Below are 20733 nucleotides of genomic sequence, written 5' to 3'. Positions count from 1 at the left end.
CTGTTGTGATCCTTCACAATTTTGCTCCAGTCTTTGACTATTAAGACTTGCTCGCTTTGATAAATCATGAATGCACTCATGTGCAATACAGGATATCTTGGCCGTAAGCTAACCATTGTCATGTGACCTTTAGGCTCGATCCAATGAGGCACAACATTCATCGGGGGTCCCTGTTAAAGAACATCATAGTAACATACTTAGCAATGAAGTTTACCTTAAAAATAATGTATGCAAAAGATGCACTGAGGACAAATAGTAAAAATATTACCATCTTTCCTAAATAGATGTGATCGTAGTTCATTACGCACACTAGTGGTCGCACATATTGAGTACTAATATTTCGAAGTTCAGGAAAATAACCTGTCTTGACAGTATCAAGATCCTCAAGCCATGAAACATAATGACATATCTCCTCGTAGTTTAGTTCAGCCCCAAGACAGTAGTAGGTGTTGTCTACCAAGCGCCAGACATGTTTGCTTGAATGGAAATAAGCTATCAATAGAAATTAGTTGTCAACTATTGTTAAATAAACAATATAAATTCCTTAATAAATATGATTGATAAACTCACACAATGATAGAACTGAAGGCGTCTGCATATCGACCCAGATGTCGATATTACCTTCAATTTTATCTTTCGGACGAATATTAAAGGTGATAAGCATACTAGGCTCAAATGCATAAGTCTTGCATAGAGTTCTCCAGTTTTTGCATTCAAAATAGGAGTAAGTGTTTGCATTGTATAATTTTGCGGCAAAAGTATAACCATGCTCGGTCCTCAAGTTAACTCTCTTTACCTCCATGATGTCCATAGTATTGAAATCAATCTTATCTAAGACATAAATTCTTGCATGGAAGGGGATACACTAGTAGAATTGTAAAAAATTATAAGTTAAAGCAAAAGAAGCAAAAGTCATGCTTAATTACGAAAAAAGACTTGTCGTTGTGACTTACTATATCCACTTCGGATGTCTCATCTAGCATGATGTTGAAGCGCCTACCACCAACTAGGTGAGGCCTATCGCACAGGTCGCGCTCGTCTTCGTAGTATTCACACATAACGAATTCCCTTTCGTCGTCAGACATTTCCTATGTTCATAGTTGAAACATTGAAAATTGGTCGAAGGCAACTACTAGGAAACTCAGCACATAGATCACTATTACTCAATATACAACGGGTTGACTTTAGGTTGGTCGAGTCTTCCTTCCTAAACTCTTATCTCACGTATATGGTGGGAACTCCCTCTCTGATATTGCGACCATCGGTGATGGTCGCTACTCCTCCTTTCCCTAGTGCATTACAAATATTTAGCACAAGGAAAAGAAGGAGAAGCGACCCCTAGGACAACAGTCGGCATTCTTCTTCTCTCATATATGGTGGACACTCCCTCGCCGATTTTTTGACCGTCGATGATGGTCGCTACTCCTTCTTCCCCTAGTGCATAACAAAGGTCTAGCACAAAGATAAGAAGGAGAAGCGACCCCCGCGACAATAGTCCGCATTCTTCTTCTCTCATATATGGTGGAGACTCTCCCTCACTGATTTTTTGACTGTCATGTATGGAGCCCCGACAGACTTAAAGTCAACTCGAAATGACGTTTAGTTCTCTTTCTAGCAAATCCGGGGCACTTGATATTTCCTACATATTCTAGCACAAGTCATGCTTAAATTCACAGAAAAATCCGGCATGACCTTTGCTAAAAATAGGACATATCGGACGCCTGAAATTTGGCGGAATCGAAATGACTCAACACTCTGGCAAAACATAGCCCACTCGGATTTTCCCACATTCGCACATGAGCATAAACTGGTGCTCATTGCATTTCAATGGTTCAATATTGACAAAAACATTTCAATATATTTCTACTCTAATTCGACTCTATTCAACACCGAGGAGTAGAGAAGGAGGTGGACTTTTAGCTCACCAACTCGGGTATAGAGGAAGTAGAGGTAGCTCGGGTATGACGATCACTCCAAGGAGACATGACCCTACAAAGCCTGCATATTCCACCGAGTGAAAATTTTAGATCATCAAATCTCATATAGCATTCTTTGATGACAAAGTGATAATGACATAAAAAATAATTAAATTTTCCAATACATTTCTATATTGAAGATAAAAATTACAAAAAAATCCTATACCTAAATTTTCTTACTAAATTTTTTTATTACTAAATTTGATACCTAAAAATTTCTCATGTAGCATTCCAATAGATTTCTATAATTGAAAATTTTCTATACCTAAAAATTATATTACTAAAATTTTCTATTACTAAAACTTTTTTATATTCAAAAGACCTATTCACTAGTCTTCTATCCTATTCAAAATACCTACATTCTACCTATATTTTCTATTTTATTCTATTCAAAATACCTACATTCTGTTCATATAACTTATATGTTCTATTTTACTCAAAATAATTAACATCGATGGGGGGAGGAAGGGAGGAGGGAGGGAGGGAGGTAGGGAGGAGAGAGCCGAGATGGCGGCAGATGGAGGGGGAGGGAGGAGGGAGGAGGAGGATGGGGGAGGGGCGATGGATGGAGGTGGGGCGACGGGAGGGGAGGGGAGGGCGGCGAGAGGGAGGGGAGAGCAGGGCGGAGAGGGAGGGAGGGAGTTACCTTGGGGGCGCTGGTGGGCGACGGCGCGCGGCGAAGTGGGCGAGTGAGAGTGTGAGGGGAGAGTGAGGACGCGCGCGGGCCGGGGCGTGTGGATAAGGTGCCTGTAGTAGTAGCGCTGGTCCGTAACAACTACTACTGCTAAGATACATAGCAGTAGCGCGTTAGTGGAACAAGCGCTATTGCTAAGTTCAATAGCAGTAGCGCTTTTTATGTATGAGCGCTACTAGTATATCTAGCCTGCCTGCAACGGTCTGGTAATTATAATAGTAGCGTGTTTTGTATCTACAGCTCTACCACTATGTGCATGGTACAGTGCTTTTAATGACAAAGCGCTGCTGCTACTTAGCAGGATCGCTTCCTTTTTAAAAGCGCAACTAGTGAGGTCCTGTATATAAGCATTTCCCTAGTAGTGCTAGTTGGGATCACAATCGTTACCATCTCTGAGTTGCAGCGTAAGAAGAACATGTCGATGTAGATCATATTTGGAGTCGCTCGAACCGTCGATGAACGATCCCGCGAACTGCCCATGAACGGTCCATCGAACCGAAGACCTAAAGCACGACCTCTCTACTTGGTTGCAAGCATGCAACCTTCACGATCCGGCAGCGGTTCACCGTCCAGGGCTAATCATCGTTGGAAAATTAGAGGGGGGAGATTAGAACCACACCGGGCTTCTAATTATGTGGATTAGAGGATTAGTCTAGTTCTAATTAGTTAAATAGGATCAAGTAGAACTACAAGTAGAAGAATTAGAGGAGGCTCCAAAACTTGTGTATTCAAATGGTGGAAATCCTCTAGTATATATAGGTTGGAGGGAAGAGGAATGGCGCCACAAAGGGGGAGTCCCTCCAAATTGCCGGCCAAGGGAGAAGGAGTTGGACTCCTCCCCCACTCCAATTCGGCATCATTCCTTAGGGAAGGGAGGCGCCTCCCACTTGGGCCCTTGTGGCCCAAGTTGCCTTCAACCTCTTGGACTTTTTAGCCCCCTTGATATTAAATACAAATTGTTTTAAATACGTTCAGGCCATTTTATATATAACTTAACATCCATGAAAACATTTTACACCTATATATATTTATTGGTAATACCCAGTATTACTCTATATTCACTGAAACCCTGCCGGTGACCCCAAAACACTTCTAGATCCTCTCAAAATTATTACGAATATTAATGAAACAATTACACAAATATATTATCATCACTCCCGTCCTACTAACACTCAGCAGATCATGATTTCCTTAAACTTGTGACCCCATAGGTTCGATAACTCATAGACATGAAGGAAACCCCTTCGTTCAATGACTGATAGCGGAAGCGTGGACGTCCATATAGATCCCTATGAGCACACAAATGATATTCGAGTGAACCTTTGGTTATCATGTGATGTTTCCTTTGCTTCGCGATACTTCACAAAAACCCGGGATGTGTCGGTATCCTCCTGAGTCATCACATGCTCACTATATTGATATCATCGTTACCGATTTTGTTTTTCTTTCTCATTTTCGCGTTCCGGCATCCCCGTGACGAAGTCACATGTGTCTGGCCAAACGATGATGGATGCCGTCACACCGAGAGGGCCCTAAGAGTATCTCTCCGTCGTCAGAGGAGCAAATCCCACTTTTGAGTTATCTAGTCCCTTGTCAAACTTTCCGATGAACCTGTAAGTTGTCATTATGATTACCGTGTTATAGGTGACATTTGAATAAATCCAAAATCCACCGGACGGTAAGAAGTGACTAGATACTCTCATGGTCTAAGGAGCAAAATCACATGTAAACACTCTATGTTATTACAATTGGTTACATATGATTTTATTTCAATTTATAAGAAACAAGTTTGGGGCGATTCAATATGATCGTTCTTCCAACGTCATAATCTCAATGTTGTTTTAGGACTATTATTACACTTAGCAATATCCTAAGATCTAAAAAACATGATCAGCAACAACACTTGAGCTAGTCTTAGAGGCGAGACTAGGAACCTTTATTTTATCCGTTTATCATTTCACATGTGCATACAAGTTTTTCACTGAATCACATATGCCAGGATCATAACAGTTATAGCATGAAATATTATAAAATATAATAATACAATATTATTGCCTCTAGGGCATATTTCCAACAAGCTCAAGCCCACACAATCGTTGGATTAGTAAATTTAGGTTGCGTCCTTCTCATGCAGAACAACGCCGTGTGTGGCCTCGTCTTCCTCGCCTCGCGTCATACCGCACTTGCTCCCAGCATCGCTCCTTGCCGTCGCGGCAGCACCACAGATGTGGGGCGGCTGGCCCCCTGCAACACCCTGGCGCCTTCCCTCCTACAACAGCGCTAGCGGCCATGGAAGCTTGCTTCTGCAGCGAAGCCGTTGGACGCATTGTAGTGGCTCTCATGGACCCCCCCCCCCCCCCCCCCCCCGCCCCCGCCCCCGGTCTAGAGTGCCCACCTACTGCAATGCAACATCGGGCCGGCCATGCCAACGACGTCAACTCCAGGCGTCGCAGCAACGCTTCATTGCAACGTTGAGAAACCCCAAGTGCTGTTGGCGACTCTACATTGAGCCGCCAGCAAGCACTGTGAGTGATGCATGGGAGCTTGGGGAAGCGGCCGACGAGCGCTCCATTGCAGCTATGTTGCAGCACTGGTGACGCGCAGAGTGACGCCCGCTCCCCTTGCACCCTCGTATTGGGTCGCCCCACCTTTGGCACCCCCTCTGAGCTGCGTACTCCGCCCCCTTTGCAGCTGTGGTGCTGCTGCAACCGCGGGGTTGCAACACGTCGATGATGCCGCACGAGAGTGGTCGGCGTCAACCCTTCCAGTTTGTAGCAACGGTGGTGCTCCCATGGTGAGGTTGCATTGCAGTGGAATTGTTTCGAAGAGAGCTAGTGGTCACGTCGCCCTTCGTTTTGTGGCGGGGATGCCGCAGGTGGTGGGGGTGGTCGCGACGCCATGGGAGCCATCCCCTCTCGAGCTAGACAAACGAGATATCGAGAGAGGAAAAACGAAGGGGAAGAATTGTGTGGAGCAGAGACGTCTCAAAGGGATAAGGCTGGAGCCTTGAGGGGAAGCGGTGCGGCAACACTAGACTTACATAGACTAACTACGCATGTTTAGATAAACTAGAACAACGCCCATGCGTACGGGATATAAATATTCTACTACTTTAGCTTGTGATTTACTTGCCCATAATATACGATTGTGTAAATAAATGTTTATCAAATTATGTCCGTGATTTACCTTATATTTTGATCAGAAGTGATTTACCTACTCATAGTATGCGATTGTGTAAATAAATGTTCATCAAATTATGTCCGTGATTTACCTTATATTTTGATCAGAAGTGATTTATCTGCACATAGTATGCGATCGTGTAAATAAATGTTCATTAAATTATGCCTGTGATTTACCTTTTATTTCAATCAGTAGTTTGGTAAGTAAATTAAAATGGAATTGGTTCAGAAGGTAAGTAAATCAAGGTGATTGATTATTATACGGGGAAGGTTGGACGAAGGGGTGGTGTGAAGAAAGATGAAACGGGACCTTATATTCTTTTCAAGTAAAGTAGAGATAGAGATAGAGAAACCAATGTGGCGGATTGGTGTTTAGGGGAGGAAGGAGCCTACACCCTTAAATTCAGGGGAGGGGGGGGGGGGGGTTGTTTAGATTAGTTTACAAGGTTTTACATACTTGCATATGGTCTTCGTAGGTGTAGGATTATTTTTTTTGAGCATCAGTACAGACACAAGCGCTCATGTACACGCGCATATACTCACCCCTATGAACGCACACACGCACACCCTACCCCTATGAGCATCTCCGAAAGACTGAGCCGGCATATTATCTTGAGATTTACGAGTGGTGGACGGGTTGCAGGGGCACGATCGCTCAGCGGACGTGGTTTAAGTTCTCGTTATTATGGGCTGGTGAAAAACAAGTGTTTTTCAAGTATACATGTGATATTTCCCACCATGAGCAACCTTAAAACGGTTTCATTATTATATTATATAAACCCTCTTATTAAAACTTACGACAGTACTAATTACCCAAACAAGAGAGGTGCTATACTTATGGACATATTCTCACGGGGTTTTTGTTACGGACTCACATGTAGAGTTGTCGTCGAAGAAGATTAGGGAGGAGAGGTCCCACCAGCTAAAATCAGGGGTTTGGTTGGAGAGAGGGAAGTCCGTAAAACTAGTCTGTACTAGAATTCTGTAAGCGTAGCATTTTCCCCCAAACAACCACACTAACTTAACTAGTGGGAGTGTTACTTCCTCTGTCCAGGTGCATGGTGACCAAGGCAGAGGGGAAACCAAGAGAATTAAATGTTTATTTGCTAATTAATAGCATTGCATGCAATGAATTGACCAGTATATGTCGTGTTTGATAGTCTTAAGTCATTGAAAACATACACGCCCCACATCTTTTATTGATTGATTATTTTATTTATGTTAACAAACAAAAAACAAGATGAGATTAATGCATCACGCTCACGCCTTGGAATCATTTAATTTTTGTATGGTGACTTACATATCTAAACGGAGGGAGTAACATAGGGGGTGTTTGTTTCCAGGGACTTTTTTGTGTAGGGACTAGAAAAAGTCCCTCTTAAAGACTTTTTTATCAAACGAGAGGGACCTTTTAGGGACTAAACTAGGCATTTGGAATTAAATGAAGAAGACTCTCAAAGAGAGTCTTTTGAGGACTTTTTGGGACTTTTCCAACAATGTCCCTCCATGTATCTATTGGCCCGCCATCCCATGGTATTGTTTGATGGTTATTTTTCTATATACTAGGGACAACATGGTCATTTAATAACCTCTAGGAAGGGACTAGGGACTTTTTAGTCTCTAGAAACAAACAAGGAAGGACTTTTTAGGAACTAATGACTTTTTAGTTGGGACTAGAAAAAGTAACTAGAGAATCAAACACAACCTATGATTGAGAATTTGACGAGGCAGATGTAGTAGGTGGAGCACTGTATCATCATCGTCATCGGAAAACAACTCTTCTTTAACACGTCCACGGACGAACATGCAGGGCCGTGCGCCTTCTTCCGTTTCTTCTCCGGGTCTACCATGCATTCGTGCATATACAGATCGACCGAGGCTGACACGCGGGGCCCCGTCACCTGGCGGCCCACGCCACAGCGACACGAAATGGGCCCCGTCGCGTTGCGTGCTCAAAATAAGTTCGCTTGGTCAGTCAGTCAGGCGGTCCACGGCCATGGAAGGCCAAGAGGGATTCTGATTCCTCGCTTGCCATAATAAATACGAGGGGGAGGGAGTGGGGGTTTTCTGAAAGTGGTGTGCGTGAGAAGCCAGCCAGTGGAGGAACCAGCGAGGGTTTTCATCTCCCGCTCCGCTCCGCTCCAGCCCAGGAGGTGCAGATCCGCCGAGCAAGCCGTCATTGCCGCCGGTGACCCGTCCCAGAGGCCAAGGTGACGACGAGCTCTCCTCCTCTCCATCGCCTAGCCAGCCACGCACCCTCGCTGCATTTTCTTCTTGGAGTGATTTCTCTCTTTCTCGTCTCTGCGTGAATCTGTTTCTGTGCTAGTTTCCGATAGTGTTGATTTCTCTCCGGCCGTTTTCTTGCCGATCGAGGATAGATAGATCCATGGCGCTGGCGCCCTAGTCGCCAGCTAGGTCGGTGGTTTTCAGGGTTTTCCTGCAGCGGTTTACATTCATCTTCTCGATGGTCCGCATTTTCGCTTTTTTTTTAACTTTGTGATGAGTGAAGAGTGAGTCACTCATAATGCTTGCTTGCTGGTTTCGCCTGTGCACGAGGGTTTTCAGGTTGGTCTGGCCATGTGTTTCCCCCCCTATTTTTGGGTGCAGAAAGTAGGGTGATGTTTTTTTTTCTTTTTTTTGAGGGAAGTATGGTGGTGTTTTTGGGATGCGGTCGATCCGGAACAGCGACACGTTATTAATTATATTTTCTACGCAAACTACTACGAAGGGACTTCCTCTCATTTCCTCCCCTAACCCTAGACGGCACCGAATGCTGTGAACTTGTGGTTTCGTAACAATGGAACTGGGGGGAAACCACCCCTATTGCATAAAAAAAGTTATGCTGATGTTGTACCAATTGATTGTTTCACTGGTTCTTAGATTCCAGATTATATTACTTGTCCGCATTTTTTTCTTTGCTCGGTCTGAATCACCTCCTGGAGTTGGGAATACAACCCCTAACTTCATTTCTCCTTTCTTTGTGGGAAACATACCATGTATCTATCATCAGAAGATATTTTCATGTTACATAAGTTGCATCCTTTTTATCAATTTGCTTCATATATTTAGGGAACTAATTAATCGTGGAGCGGTGCACACAATGTCTGGTTAATTCCCTGCCCAACTAAGAGTACATCCTTGCTGAGCGAATTTCCTTGCTGTGTGTTTTCCTTGCAGATAGATGGAGTCGCAGACTCAGAGCAGCAAGGGCGATTCCAGCAAGTCACCAATGCCGCACGGCGGCGAGGGCGACGAACCCAGCAAGGGAGATTCCAGCAAGTCACCAATGCCACATGGTGGCGAGGGCGATGAACCCAGCAAGGGTGATTCCAGCAAGTCACCAATGCCGCACGGTGGCAAGGGCAATGAACCCAGCAAGGCGCCGCCCACGCCTCAGATGCTTCCCATCACAAGGCCACCCAAGCCCAGCACAAGGGGGCGGCGCATAACGCTGCTCACCAACCACTTCAAAGCCTCCTGGAAGCCAGCGCATGACTTCTTTTACCACTATCACGTACAGCAATCCCTCATCCTAAACTAGTCCATTCATCACCATTCCATTTCTTCAACTTGATTTCCATGGTCACCTGCCAACACTTGGTTTCGAATTTTCCATCCACAGGTAGATCTCAAGTACGGCGACGGTCAACCCGCTGCTGGGGAACGCGTGGGGAGGAAAGTGATGAGGCAGCTATACGAGACCTACGCCTCTGACCTCGCAGGCAAGCAATTCGCCTACGATGGCGAGACGGGCCTCTACACCGCTGGGCCTCTTCCTTTTACCACCAATGTGTTTGATGTTGCCGTGGTCGATGCCTCATCCAGAAGGTAAAACATTCATCTGCTCCATCACCCGTTCCAGCTGTGATCTATTCTTGAGCTCACCTCCTGTTGATTGTGGGAATCGTCTTGACAATCAACCCCTGCAGGATCGCAGCAACGAGCGGGGGCCCCGGAGGAGATGGCAGCCCGGGACGAAGTGACACGAAGAGAGTGAAAATGGCAGTAGACCCCAAAATTTTCAAGGTGGAGATAACCTTCGCGGCAAAGGTTCCGATGAATTCCTCGCAGGATGCTCTTCGGGTTCTCGACATCATTCTGCGGCAGCACTCTGCAAAACAGTATGTTCTTAAGTTTATGTAGCACAACCTGTTCGATCTATTTATCAAATGTTGCAAACTCTATGATGGCTCTCTGTTAGGTTCTTATTATAAGAGCATCTCCAACAGCCGCGGTAAAAAACGCGCGCGCGGGGTAAATCGAATCTTTTGGACGCGCGGGACGTTTCAGCGCGCTCCAGCGGTGGCGGGAAAATCGCGCGCGGAGGAAAAGGCGGCAGGTCGCGCGCTTTTTTTGCCACACCGCTTCCGGCGCGCCTATAAAATGTGGCGCACGCCACCCGCCTATTGCACACGCTTCTCTTCCTCTTCCGTTGCCACACGCCCCTCCACTGCTTCCGCTGCCACCCGCGCCACCGCTCCAGCGCCCCGCCATCATGCCGCCGCGCCGCCGAGGAGTGTCGGGCTACCGCGGCGTCCGCCAGCGCCCCAACGGCGGGTTCTACTCGGAGATACGGTCCGGCCAACTCCGGCTCGGCCTCGGCACCTTTGAGACGGCGCACGAGGCCGCCCGCACGTACAACGCGGCGGCGTGGCGCCTAGGCAGGCCGCGCCAGCAGATGAACTTCCACGATGTCCACACGCTGCAGCAGGCGCTGGACGTCGCCCCGCCGCCTCGTCTTCGCACGGCACAAGACCGTGCGGAGCACGCTGAGCGGCAGAACTGCCTCCTCGTCACCCATGAGGACGAGCGGGTCATGGCGGAGTGGCGCCAACAACACCCGGAGAACGTATCCTACGAGCAAGCCTACTGGGCAAGGCGCCGCGCTGAGCGGTTGGACAGGCGTCGGCGGAAGGCCCTGGCGCTATCCCAGTGCGATGTAGTTGAGAATGGTGGTGAGACGATCTTTACATCTAATGATGATCGTTGGGAAGACATGTGGCTCGATACCTCGGATCAGACCAGCGAGGATGGCGACGATGACAATGATGACGATGACTGGGAGTAGGCTGTAGCTGCACTAGTAGTTTTTATCTATGTCCTTGTACTATCTAAATAATTTTTATCTATCTATGTTATGGAACTATGTAAAATATCTATGTATCGTTTTTTCTATCTATGAATTTTATTAAAAAAATGTACGCATTGTTTAGCGCGCGCTGCATTTTAGCGCGGCCGCTGGAGCCACGCGCGCGCGTTCAATTTTGACGCGACTGCTGGAGCCACCGCTGCCGGCCGCGTCAAACCAGAAGAACGGCGTGCGGCAAATGACTTTTTGCGCGCGGCGCGTTGCGCGGCTGTTGGAGATGCTCTAGCAAACAATTCCATGTTCTTATACTCACTCGGCTTTCTTGCTGGCTGCAGGAATTGCCTTTTAGTCCGACAGTCTTTTTTCCATAAAAGATTCCCGTTATGTGGAGTTGGGTGGCGGTGTTCGCGGTTGTCAGGGTTTTTATTCTAGCTTTCGACCCACTCAAAGTAGGCTCTCGCTCAATGTTGGTATGTTTATAATCTCGAGGCCTAATTTGCATGAGCTTCCTGGAAAAAAGTTTGTTACAAGATTGAAGGTGGCATATTTGCACGTGTGATTGATTATTGAATTTTTTGCAGATTTAACCACCACGATGGTAGTGAGACCCGGGCCTGTGATTGACTTTCTACTCTTCAACCAGGATGTGAAGGACACTTCCAGAATTGACTGGCGCAAAGTATGTTACAACCTAGTAATTTCTTAGTAGATGTTCAGTCCTTCAAGAATCCATCACTAGACTTAACATGTTTACCTGCTCTAACCTTGGTCACCCTTGACATGATTTTAGGCCAAACGGGCACTGAACAAATTAAGGATCGAGACCATTCACACGAAGATGGAATTTAGTATTGCTGGATTGTCCGAAAAGAATTGCAATGAGCTGACGTAAGATGTTATTACTCTTGAATTGTTATATGCAAGTTCAGGGCATACGCCTCACGTCCTCTTGTTTCAATAAATTCATTCTTGTTCTAGTTTCCCACAAAAGCAAAAGGATGGCAACACTGTGGATGTAACTGTTTATGATCACTCATGAATCGTTGGTCTATGAAGATGGAAAAGTCTGCTAATTTGCCCTGTCTAATTGCGGGTAAGCCAGAGCGCCCAACATACCTCCCGCTGGAGGTCCGTCCCTCTCTTCCTGTTCTCGTTTTGGGTCATTCTTTTGGTGCAAAGTTTCTTGTGTTTTTGGTGCTAATTTCATGTTTGCAACCAGGTTTGCGTTCTAGTGCCATTACAAAGGTATAAAAAGTCTCTGTCGACGTTGCAAAGGTCAAAGCTGGTGGAGGGATCCAGGCAGAGGCCGGACCAAAGGATGTTGAGCTTGTCTGGTGTATGTTACTCTGATACCCTGAATTCAGCTATACTGCAGGAGATATGTTCACAGGGTCTAAAAATATCAAAAAATACAATAAATCTCAATTTTATTTACCCAGGTGTTGCGTGCCAATAATTACAATTCCGATCCAGTGCTGAGGGAATGCGGCATTGTGATAGATCCAGAGTTTACTCAAGTCGAGGGTAGAGTCCTTCAGGCACCACAGGTTAGGAGAGCCATACTGCTCTTTTCATTGGATGTATGTCTTTGAACGCCTACTATGCAGGCCCTTTGCTGCTTGCATCTAATTAAATATCGTAATGTGCAGTTAAACTCTGCAGATGGTAGAGAACTTCATACACCTAATGGGAGGTGGAACTTCAATAATGACGTGAGCACCTGAACATACCTCTTGATTGAACTCTACACATGTGCACTGTAAACTCTTTATTGTTGCGTATTGTTATCGATGTGGTAACATTCCCAGTTCTGCTCTCCAGAGGTTCATTCAACCCATAAAAGTGAAGATGTGGGGAGTTGTTAATTTTTCTGCACGATGTAATGTTGAAGATCTTGCCAGGCGCCTTATCCAGTCTGGTGCCAAGAAGGGAATTGTGAGTTAACTTTTTTTGCCTAATCTTGGGCTTTTTCAAAAAATTCTGGTATTGATCAACCAGTTCTATTTGCAGGAAATGGCCGAATGTGGCGTTATTGAGGAGAGGCACCAAATGAGACGAGAGCCTCCGACAAAAAGGGTGGAGGCTATGTTTCAGCAGATTAAAGCAAAGTTAACACGAAAACCAGACTTTCTCTTTCTCCTGTGCGTTCTTCCTGAGAAGAACAGTGACATCTACGGTTTGCTCTGCTACCTCAGCTTTGCAAATAAGCTTTATTATGTCTTAATTTATTATCCAAACCTCAATTTTTCTTATCAGGACCGTGCAAGCGCGAATGCCTTGTGGAGCATGGTATCTTTACGCAATGCTTGGTTCCTCCTCCCAATATCAAAGATCAGTACCTCACAAATGTGCTGCTAAAGATAAATGCCAAGGTTTGCAGTGTGATCTATATTTGCATCTTCAATGTACCACACAATTTAGATTTGTTAGCTGAAAAACTGAATGCTTTGCTTTTGTTTTGTTTCGTTTTTGCCAATCCGGCTGGGCGGGTTGAATTCATTGCTAAAAAAGGAAACAACCCGTGCTATTCCTCACGTGTCGAAGGTACCAACCATCATCTTTGGTATGGATGTTTCCCATGGTTCACCAGGACGAAACGTGCCATCGGTTGCTGCAGTAAGTTTTGCTTATGTTTACAGTTTCCTACAGTAATAAAGTCAGGTTTCAGCTGATGGTCCTGGAGAGATTTTCCAACCGACAATTCGCTTACTCACCCAGGTGTTTTTTGGCTTTTACCTAGGTGGTTAGTTCATTTAAGTGGCCAATCATGTCAAAGTACAGAGCTTCTGTGTGCACTCAGTCACCCAGGCTGGAAATGATTGATACCTTGTTTAAGCCAGTTGGAGACGATGATCATGGCCTCATTAAGTGAGTTTCTTATGCTTGGATTTATAGAAGTGCAATTTAAACAATTGTAATAGCAATGCTTCCTAATTATACATATGCTTTTGTTTTGTTGCTCACTGGGACAATAACAATTTCAGGGATTCACTAGTTGACTTCCTCAGAAACAACGATGGTCAGAGGCCGGAACAAATTATCATTTTCAGGTCAGTAGTCCTCTCTGAGATAATTGGTAGTAGACTTTGCATGTAAGCAGCATAATTTTTCTGTAGTAATTGGTGGACTATTTGTGTTGTCCCTCGTGTTAAGAGTGCAAACTGACTCTAATACTCGATGACATCTCTAAGTTTACTTTGGCACCCTGATTTCTAAGGAAACTCTGTTGTCTTGATGTTAGGGATGGTGTTAGTGAGAGCCAGTTCAATCAGGCACTGAACGAGGAGCTGGCTCAGATCATGGAGGTAAACATAAATGATGTCCCATTCCTCATGATCCAGTTCTGGACAGTAATGTCTTTTTAATTGATACAGGCATGCAAGTTTTTTGGCGGCAAGCATTTTGATGGCAACTGGTTCCCCAAGTTCACATTGATAGTTGCACAGAAGAATCATCACACAAGATTTTTCTTGCGAAATGGACAGAGACCTGATCAAGTGAATAATGTCCCCCCTGGTAACCTACATCTTTTATCTACACACCTACCACAGAACTATTGTTTACTACGTACAATTTTGTATGGACTAAATGAGCAATTCTTAGGCCTTTTTACTCATACATTCTTATCATATTCCTATTTTCCCCTTGTGTAGGTACTGTGGTTGATAGAGGAATCTGCCATCCCACACACTATGATTTCTACATGTGTGCTCATGCTGGCATAATTGTATGTTCTCTCTACCTTGTGATTTGTGATTGTTGCTCACTGTGTTGCAAATGATTATTTGAATCTAAGTCGTTCTGCTTTTGTGTTGCAGGGGACTACAAGGCCAACACACTACCATGTCCTCCACGACGAGATAGGCTTCTCTGCTGATGAGATGGAAGAGCTCGTGCACTCCCTATCCTATGCGTATGTCCATTAAAGCATTTAGTTACAAAAGATTCAGTTGTTACCTTGCCTCCTATCTTCGCTGCATCCTTTTGATATTTCAATGCTTGCGAACTCGTTTCAGGTACCAGAGGAGCACCACAGCAATCTCAGTAGGTAAGCATGATTTCCCATTACTTGATTCCGCAACATGTATCAGAAAGGCATGGCTGATCATCTGATTTTCCCTCTCAGTTGCTCCCATCTTCTACGCACACCTTGCCGCGGGCCAGGTGGCCAAGTTCACCAGGCTCGATGACATGTCGGAGACGTCTTCCCAGGCTGAGGCTGCTCCGGTGCCAGAGCTGCCTCGTCTGCATCGCAATGTAGCGTCATCGATGTTCTTCTGCTGAGTCGCACATTTTCCCCATCGTCAGTGGTTGGAAGCGACGGAAACTTTCTCAAATGCTACACGGAACCGGTCATGGTGTTCATGCCTGAGCGCTGAAGTATGCTTTTGGTCTTAGCTGCTAGATTTAGTGGGTGTTATCTCGACGAACAATATTTGATTGCTATCATGGTGCTTTCTGTGGAGTTCCTTGCCAACAATAATCTGAACTTTTGTTAGTCAGGACCTGAAACTCTGCTGATGTGCAAGGTGCCTACATATTTTGGATGTGAAGTTCATAAATATTGTCGGCAGCATGTCCAATGGTTAAGCTTCGGATTCTCAGTGTCTTTATAGTTTTGTGATTATGTACTTTGCTGTCAATTTACTAAAAGTACCTGGCTTTTGACCCCGCTTACAAGAAATATACTAAAATAAGTGAAAACAATGTAAAATATAGAATTGGCCATTATTAAGTTTGTTTCTTTTACAACCCAAAGGGAAAATTAATAAATGCAACTATGAAATAATTAGTAGAGGATACTAGTTATCTACAAGTTGCAATCAAGAAGTATAGGTAATTTGCATTTCCAACGGTTAAGTTTCGGATTCTCAATAAGTGTCTCTATAGTTTTGTGATTATGTACTTTGCTGTCAATTTACTAAAAGTACCTGGCTTTTGACCCCGCTTACAGGTTAGAGGAGATTGTAGTGAAATATACTAACATAAGTGAAAACAATGTAAAATATAGAATTGCCCATTATTAAATTTGTTTCTTTTACAACCCAAAGGAAAAATAATAAATGCAACTACAAAATAATTATTAGAGGATACTAGTTATCTATAAGTTGCAATCAAGAAGTAATAGGTAATTTTCATTTTCAGATCAGTGCAAAAATAGCAGGAGAGAAAGAAAACGTCAATCCTTTAGTCAATCAAGCCAGCCTTTCTCATATTTTGACTCCAATTTACATCTAAAGTCCCCGCATGGTTTGTACTAATCACTAATGAAACCTGATTTACAACAATTGTATAAATAAGACTACATTGAGCATCAAAACTCAAATCAGATGGCAGATGGGAAAACTCTAAAGCTGATGCAATATAATATCGAACAATTTGAGGTAGAAATCAGATGAATCATATCGCAGGTCCCTGAGGTGTGAGTCATGCTTTTTCTATAGAATTGATTCTTCAATCTTCATATAGACAAATGACTGAGGCGATCTATGATCTTCCAATATTTTATTTAGTGCTCGAACCTACCTTGAAATATTCAGGCTCATCAAACTCAAGACCATCTATCAGCAGATCATACTTGTATTCCATATGAGAGCGCAAGCAGTCAAGAACAGCCAAGACATGATTTACTTGTTGGCTCTTTGATCTGTCTTCTGCTGTGAAGGTATAAACCTTATTGCCAATTTCTATCCAGCTGCACCCAGTGTTCGTCTTCAGTCCTCTCTCCTTCATCATCATCCTCACTCTGGCCACATCACTCCAGCAATCAATGCTAGCATATAGATTTGCTAGCTGTACATGAGTTGCAGCACAACCTGGCTCCAGCTTAAGACGGTGCTCTGCAGCATGGATGCCAATCGGAATATTCCCATGCATCCTACAGGCAGCCAGCAGAGAACCCCATATGACTGCATTTGGGGACGTGGACATTGTATGGATCAAATCCCATGCTTCATCGAGCAATCCTGCCCGGCCGAGGAGGTCAACCATACACGAGTAGTGATCTAACTCTGGTTCCATTCCAAGTCTGATCATTGCCTTGAAGCAGCGCCGGCCTTCCTCTACAAGGCATGCATGCCGACATGATGACAGGATGCCAAGGAAGGAGATTGCATCAGGCACTACGTGCTCCTCCTCCATTTCTTTTAGCAAGCTTAGGCAGTGCTCAGCAAGGCCATGCTGTGAATATCCAAATATCATGGAGTTCCAAGAAATCAGGTCCTTGCACGCAATGCTCTCAAATATGGACTGGGCCTCATCTATACTCCCACACTTTGCATACATTGATATCAGTGCATTTGAGACATGCACACACAAATCAAAACCCATTCTCAGTTCTAGACTATGAACACTTTTACCAAGTGCAAGAAGTGCGTGGTTAGTGCACACACTGAAGATAGTGGCAAATGTGATGTCATTAGGCCTGCACGCTGACTGCCTCATCAGCTGAAACACCTGGAGGCAAGGCTCAACCTTATTATCCTGCGCATAACCAGAAATGAGTGCTGTCCACGACACGGTATTTTTAACTGGCATGTTCTGAAAAACCTGACAAGCATTCTCCAGTTGATAACATCTTGCATATAAGCTGATTAGAGAGGTGCCAGAAAGGACTGACAATTCATAACCAACTTTCACCAGTAGAGCATGGAGCTGGACACCTCCCCTAATGGATTGCTTAACAGCACAAAAGCTCATGGCAGATGCTAAAATAGATATATCCGCACTCATTCCTCTCCTATGCAGCTCCACAAGTAGCATAAACTTGTTTCCCTTTGCGAGCTTATTAATGGAAGGACAAGCAGAGATATCATTAGAATCAACGGTATTGGGTAAAATTTGCTCTGTATTATTGCTTGAGCCAACAAACTGCACTTTTCCATTACGCATAACACGATTTTCTGGCTGAACTCCCATTATGTCATGCATACAGTCGTTGATAAGGCGGCGGTGAGATGGACCTTCCTCCTTGCCATATGCCTTCCCTGGCACGAGGTGCATGACTCTCAATGCATCATGGATGCCACGAACCCCTTGCTTTCTTGATCTCTCGGGTGATAAGTGAGTGCCAAAATTCGCCACGCAAAGACGAATCAGTGACAACGATGGTAAATGTTTGCTGAAACGATACCAGAGGAGATGGCTGCTGAAACGGTACCAGAGGAGATGGCTGTGTTTGTGCATGGCCAAAGTTGTCCATGGGCAAACCCAAAAACATGCACAGGAAGTCGTGCAGAGCCTCCGTTTGGAAAGGCCTAGCAGCATGAACAGCTAAGCCCACACCTGGTGAAGGGAAATAGAGGCATTCAGTTAGTTGTGCTTATCATGAAGGAAGATTTACTAATCCACTGGTCTCAGCTTTATGCATATAATAAGCAGATTGTGGCTGCATTACTCACCCTGCAGCACCTCTTCCAGCATCCTTGAATACGAACATCAAGTTAAGGAGATTTTGACTGGATAGCAAGCTTGGATGCCAATAATAACTGTCCCCACAGCAACAGAGAAGGCATAGTTAGTAATACTAGTGCGGAAGACAATTTTGTACAGAAGCTCTTTTATTATGCCAATCGAAAGAAAGCAGAATAAAATTCAACCTATTGGCACGCACAGATACATGATTTTCTATTGAGCAGGGGCAGATGCTAAATACAATATATGGCTTAATTGCACAATAAAGCTAGAAATTAAACTCGATGCCTCACGACCCATCAGAATAGACATAATATGAAAAAACTACAAATAACATTACAGGTATAGAAAAGAGTACCAAATCAATGGCTTGCTTCATCTTATATTTGACAGTTTGTACAACAATTGACAAGAAAATGTTGAAATAGCTGTGCGCAACCACACACGCATAACAAAATCTCTATGCCTACCACTAAATTGCAGCACCAAAGCACGACACATACAGGACATTGGACACGTACACATACACACAGGATACGAAATGTTGAAAGCCACCGCCGGCTGCAGGCTGCCTCAAAACTCACCTAAACCGAGATGGACCAAGCGTGTGGTGTGGCGGCCGGGCACCGCAGGAGCAGCGCCTGCGCGGGCCCCGGGACGGGGCGAGGCGAGAGCAGGAGAGCTGCGGCGGTGCCGGCGCGGGAGCGGAAGCAGCACGCGGCGGCGGCGGCGCACGAGGCAGGAGCAGGCGAGCGGCGGCGGCGGCTCTTCCGGTGCGTGGCTGCCCTCGCTTGAGGCTGCGCGCGCGGTTGGGTTGGGCCGTTGGGGGAGAGCTCCAAACTAGATAGCACCATGTCTTGGCCTGTACGGTTGCTGTCTGCTAGGGCTATCTCTCGCCCGCTGCGAGATGTAGTTCCGTCTCGTGAGTTTCTTTTCTTCACTCTGTTTTCTTCAGTTTTTCTTTTTCTATTAGGGTTCCTTTTGTTTTTCTTTTTTTCTTCAGTTTTTTGGGTCCTTTCTTCGCTTTTCATCGGTTTTCTTTGATTGTTTTCTCTCTATTTTTATATTTTTTGCAGAAAATGTCTACATATCATACATGTTGTATATATTTGTCGCATACACCAGAAATATTGTTTATACATGTTTAATATTTTTCAAACACATAATTAACATTTTATCAAATATATATTTTATGTATTTTTTCGTGCATAGTGTTATATATATATATATATACAAAACATTTTCATACATATTTAACATTTTTCACATATATGATTAATTTTTATATAATAGATCTTTTTGAATAAGTGTTAAAAAAATTAAATACACATTGAAACTTATTTAATGATAAAAATATTGTTTTAAATTAGGAACATCTTTTTACATTGTATAATTTTAAAAAAATCACATATTTTTGAAACTCGTAAATTTTTAATTTTAATTTTTTTTGAATGGTAGGTAGCATTACTTTTCAATTACACGGGCATTTTTTACATTGTATAAACATTATTTACAATGTGACAGTACATTTTTTTAAATGCATGAACATTTTCAAAATGTTACAACATTTTTTTGTGCTATTAACATTGTATAAAATTATTCTTACATTGTATACATTTTTAAAGGAGTTTTCAGTGGCATATCAGATCATACTCTTTTTTCTTATGAGTTTTTTCTTGAAGTTTCTCATAAAATGTTTCTAATGAGGCGACATATGCAATACTTTCTATTTTTCCCACTGGGGTTTTTAAAGGAATGTATAGAAAGCATATTGTTCTCCAAACTCACCAACGAGTTTTCTCCTTCTTCAAAGTTTTTTCTCATATGTGTTATCAAGTTGACATAATCATTATTTGTTACATCATTTCCTCCTTATATTTTTTTCCATCGGGTTTAATGGAGTTTTAGCAACATATCTATACTATTCTCCTCATATTTTCCCACAGGGTTTTTGGTTGACTCATCCTGTAAAGGCACATCCATCATGTTGTGGTTGTCGGGTATGTGTCGTTATGGTGGGTAGGGTCTAACAACAAAACTCTACCCATCCTGCTATGGTTGTCGGCTGCTTCAACTTTGTTTCTCTCTCTTCAGGAGGGCCCCAAATCCGTAGAGGGCAAGCCCCTTTAAAGGCCCATCCATTTGGGTATCCTATCCAAGCTGATCTATATGTTCATATACTTCTGCTTTTGCCCTTCAAGCTAGTTATCTCTCTTACTCTTTTGTCAGATTCGCCTCTCAACACTCACGAAGCATAGGCTTCGATAGTAATGTATATTCTGTTTGATAAGATTGGTCACCTATTGTACGTTAACAAGGAATTAGTCCTCTTGAAGAAATTGTACTTTTTTAATCATGGTGGCATTAATTGTTGCTACTATA

At 43.9% G+C, this 20733-nt stretch overlaps 3 protein-coding genes across 3 annotated transcripts; 2 read left to right on the top strand and 1 right to left on the bottom strand.

Moving 5' to 3' along the window:
• The first annotated feature begins 10344 nt into the window (after positions 1–10344).
• LOC147961247 (uncharacterized) lies at positions 10345–10917 on the top strand. Its single transcript, XM_087533732.1, has one exon. It carries the CDS (start codon positions 10345–10347, stop codon positions 10915–10917), a length of 573 nt encoding a protein of 190 aa, XP_087389858.1.
• Positions 10918–12948: 2031 nt separating this feature from the next.
• On the top strand, positions 12949–15490 carry LOC125522881 (protein argonaute 4A-like). Its single transcript, XM_087534387.1, has 11 exons — positions 12949–13114; positions 13195–13309; positions 13419–13554; positions 13679–13806; positions 13923–13988; positions 14180–14243; positions 14313–14454; positions 14592–14665; positions 14757–14851; positions 14955–14986; positions 15065–15490. Exons 1-11 carry the CDS (start codon positions 12952–12954, stop codon positions 15220–15222), a joined length of 1173 nt encoding a protein of 390 aa, XP_087390513.1. The 5' UTR covers positions 12949–12951; the 3' UTR covers positions 15223–15490.
• A 590-nt stretch (positions 15491–16080) lies between these two features.
• LOC125522908 (pentatricopeptide repeat-containing protein At2g37320-like) lies at positions 16081–19169 on the bottom strand. Its single transcript, XM_048687953.2, has 3 exons — positions 18936–19169; positions 18339–18425; positions 16081–18222 (listed from the first exon to the last, which is right to left on the bottom strand). The coding sequence occupies exon 3, from the start codon at positions 18202–18204 to the stop codon at positions 16444–16446; it is 1761 nt and encodes a 586-aa protein (XP_048543910.2). The 5' UTR covers positions 18205–18222; positions 18339–18425; positions 18936–19169; the 3' UTR covers positions 16081–16443.
• Positions 19170–20733: the final 1564 nt, after the last annotated feature.

The sequence above is a fragment of the Triticum urartu genome, chromosome 7A (genome assembly GCF_056163025.1).
Source record: "Triticum urartu cultivar PI428250 chromosome 7A, HENAU_Tu73, whole genome shotgun sequence".
NCBI classification, from domain to species: domain Eukaryota; kingdom Viridiplantae; phylum Streptophyta; class Magnoliopsida; order Poales; family Poaceae; genus Triticum; species Triticum urartu.
The sequence above is the reverse complement of the archived record's forward strand: the minus strand, read 5'-3'. Positions and strand labels throughout refer to the sequence as shown.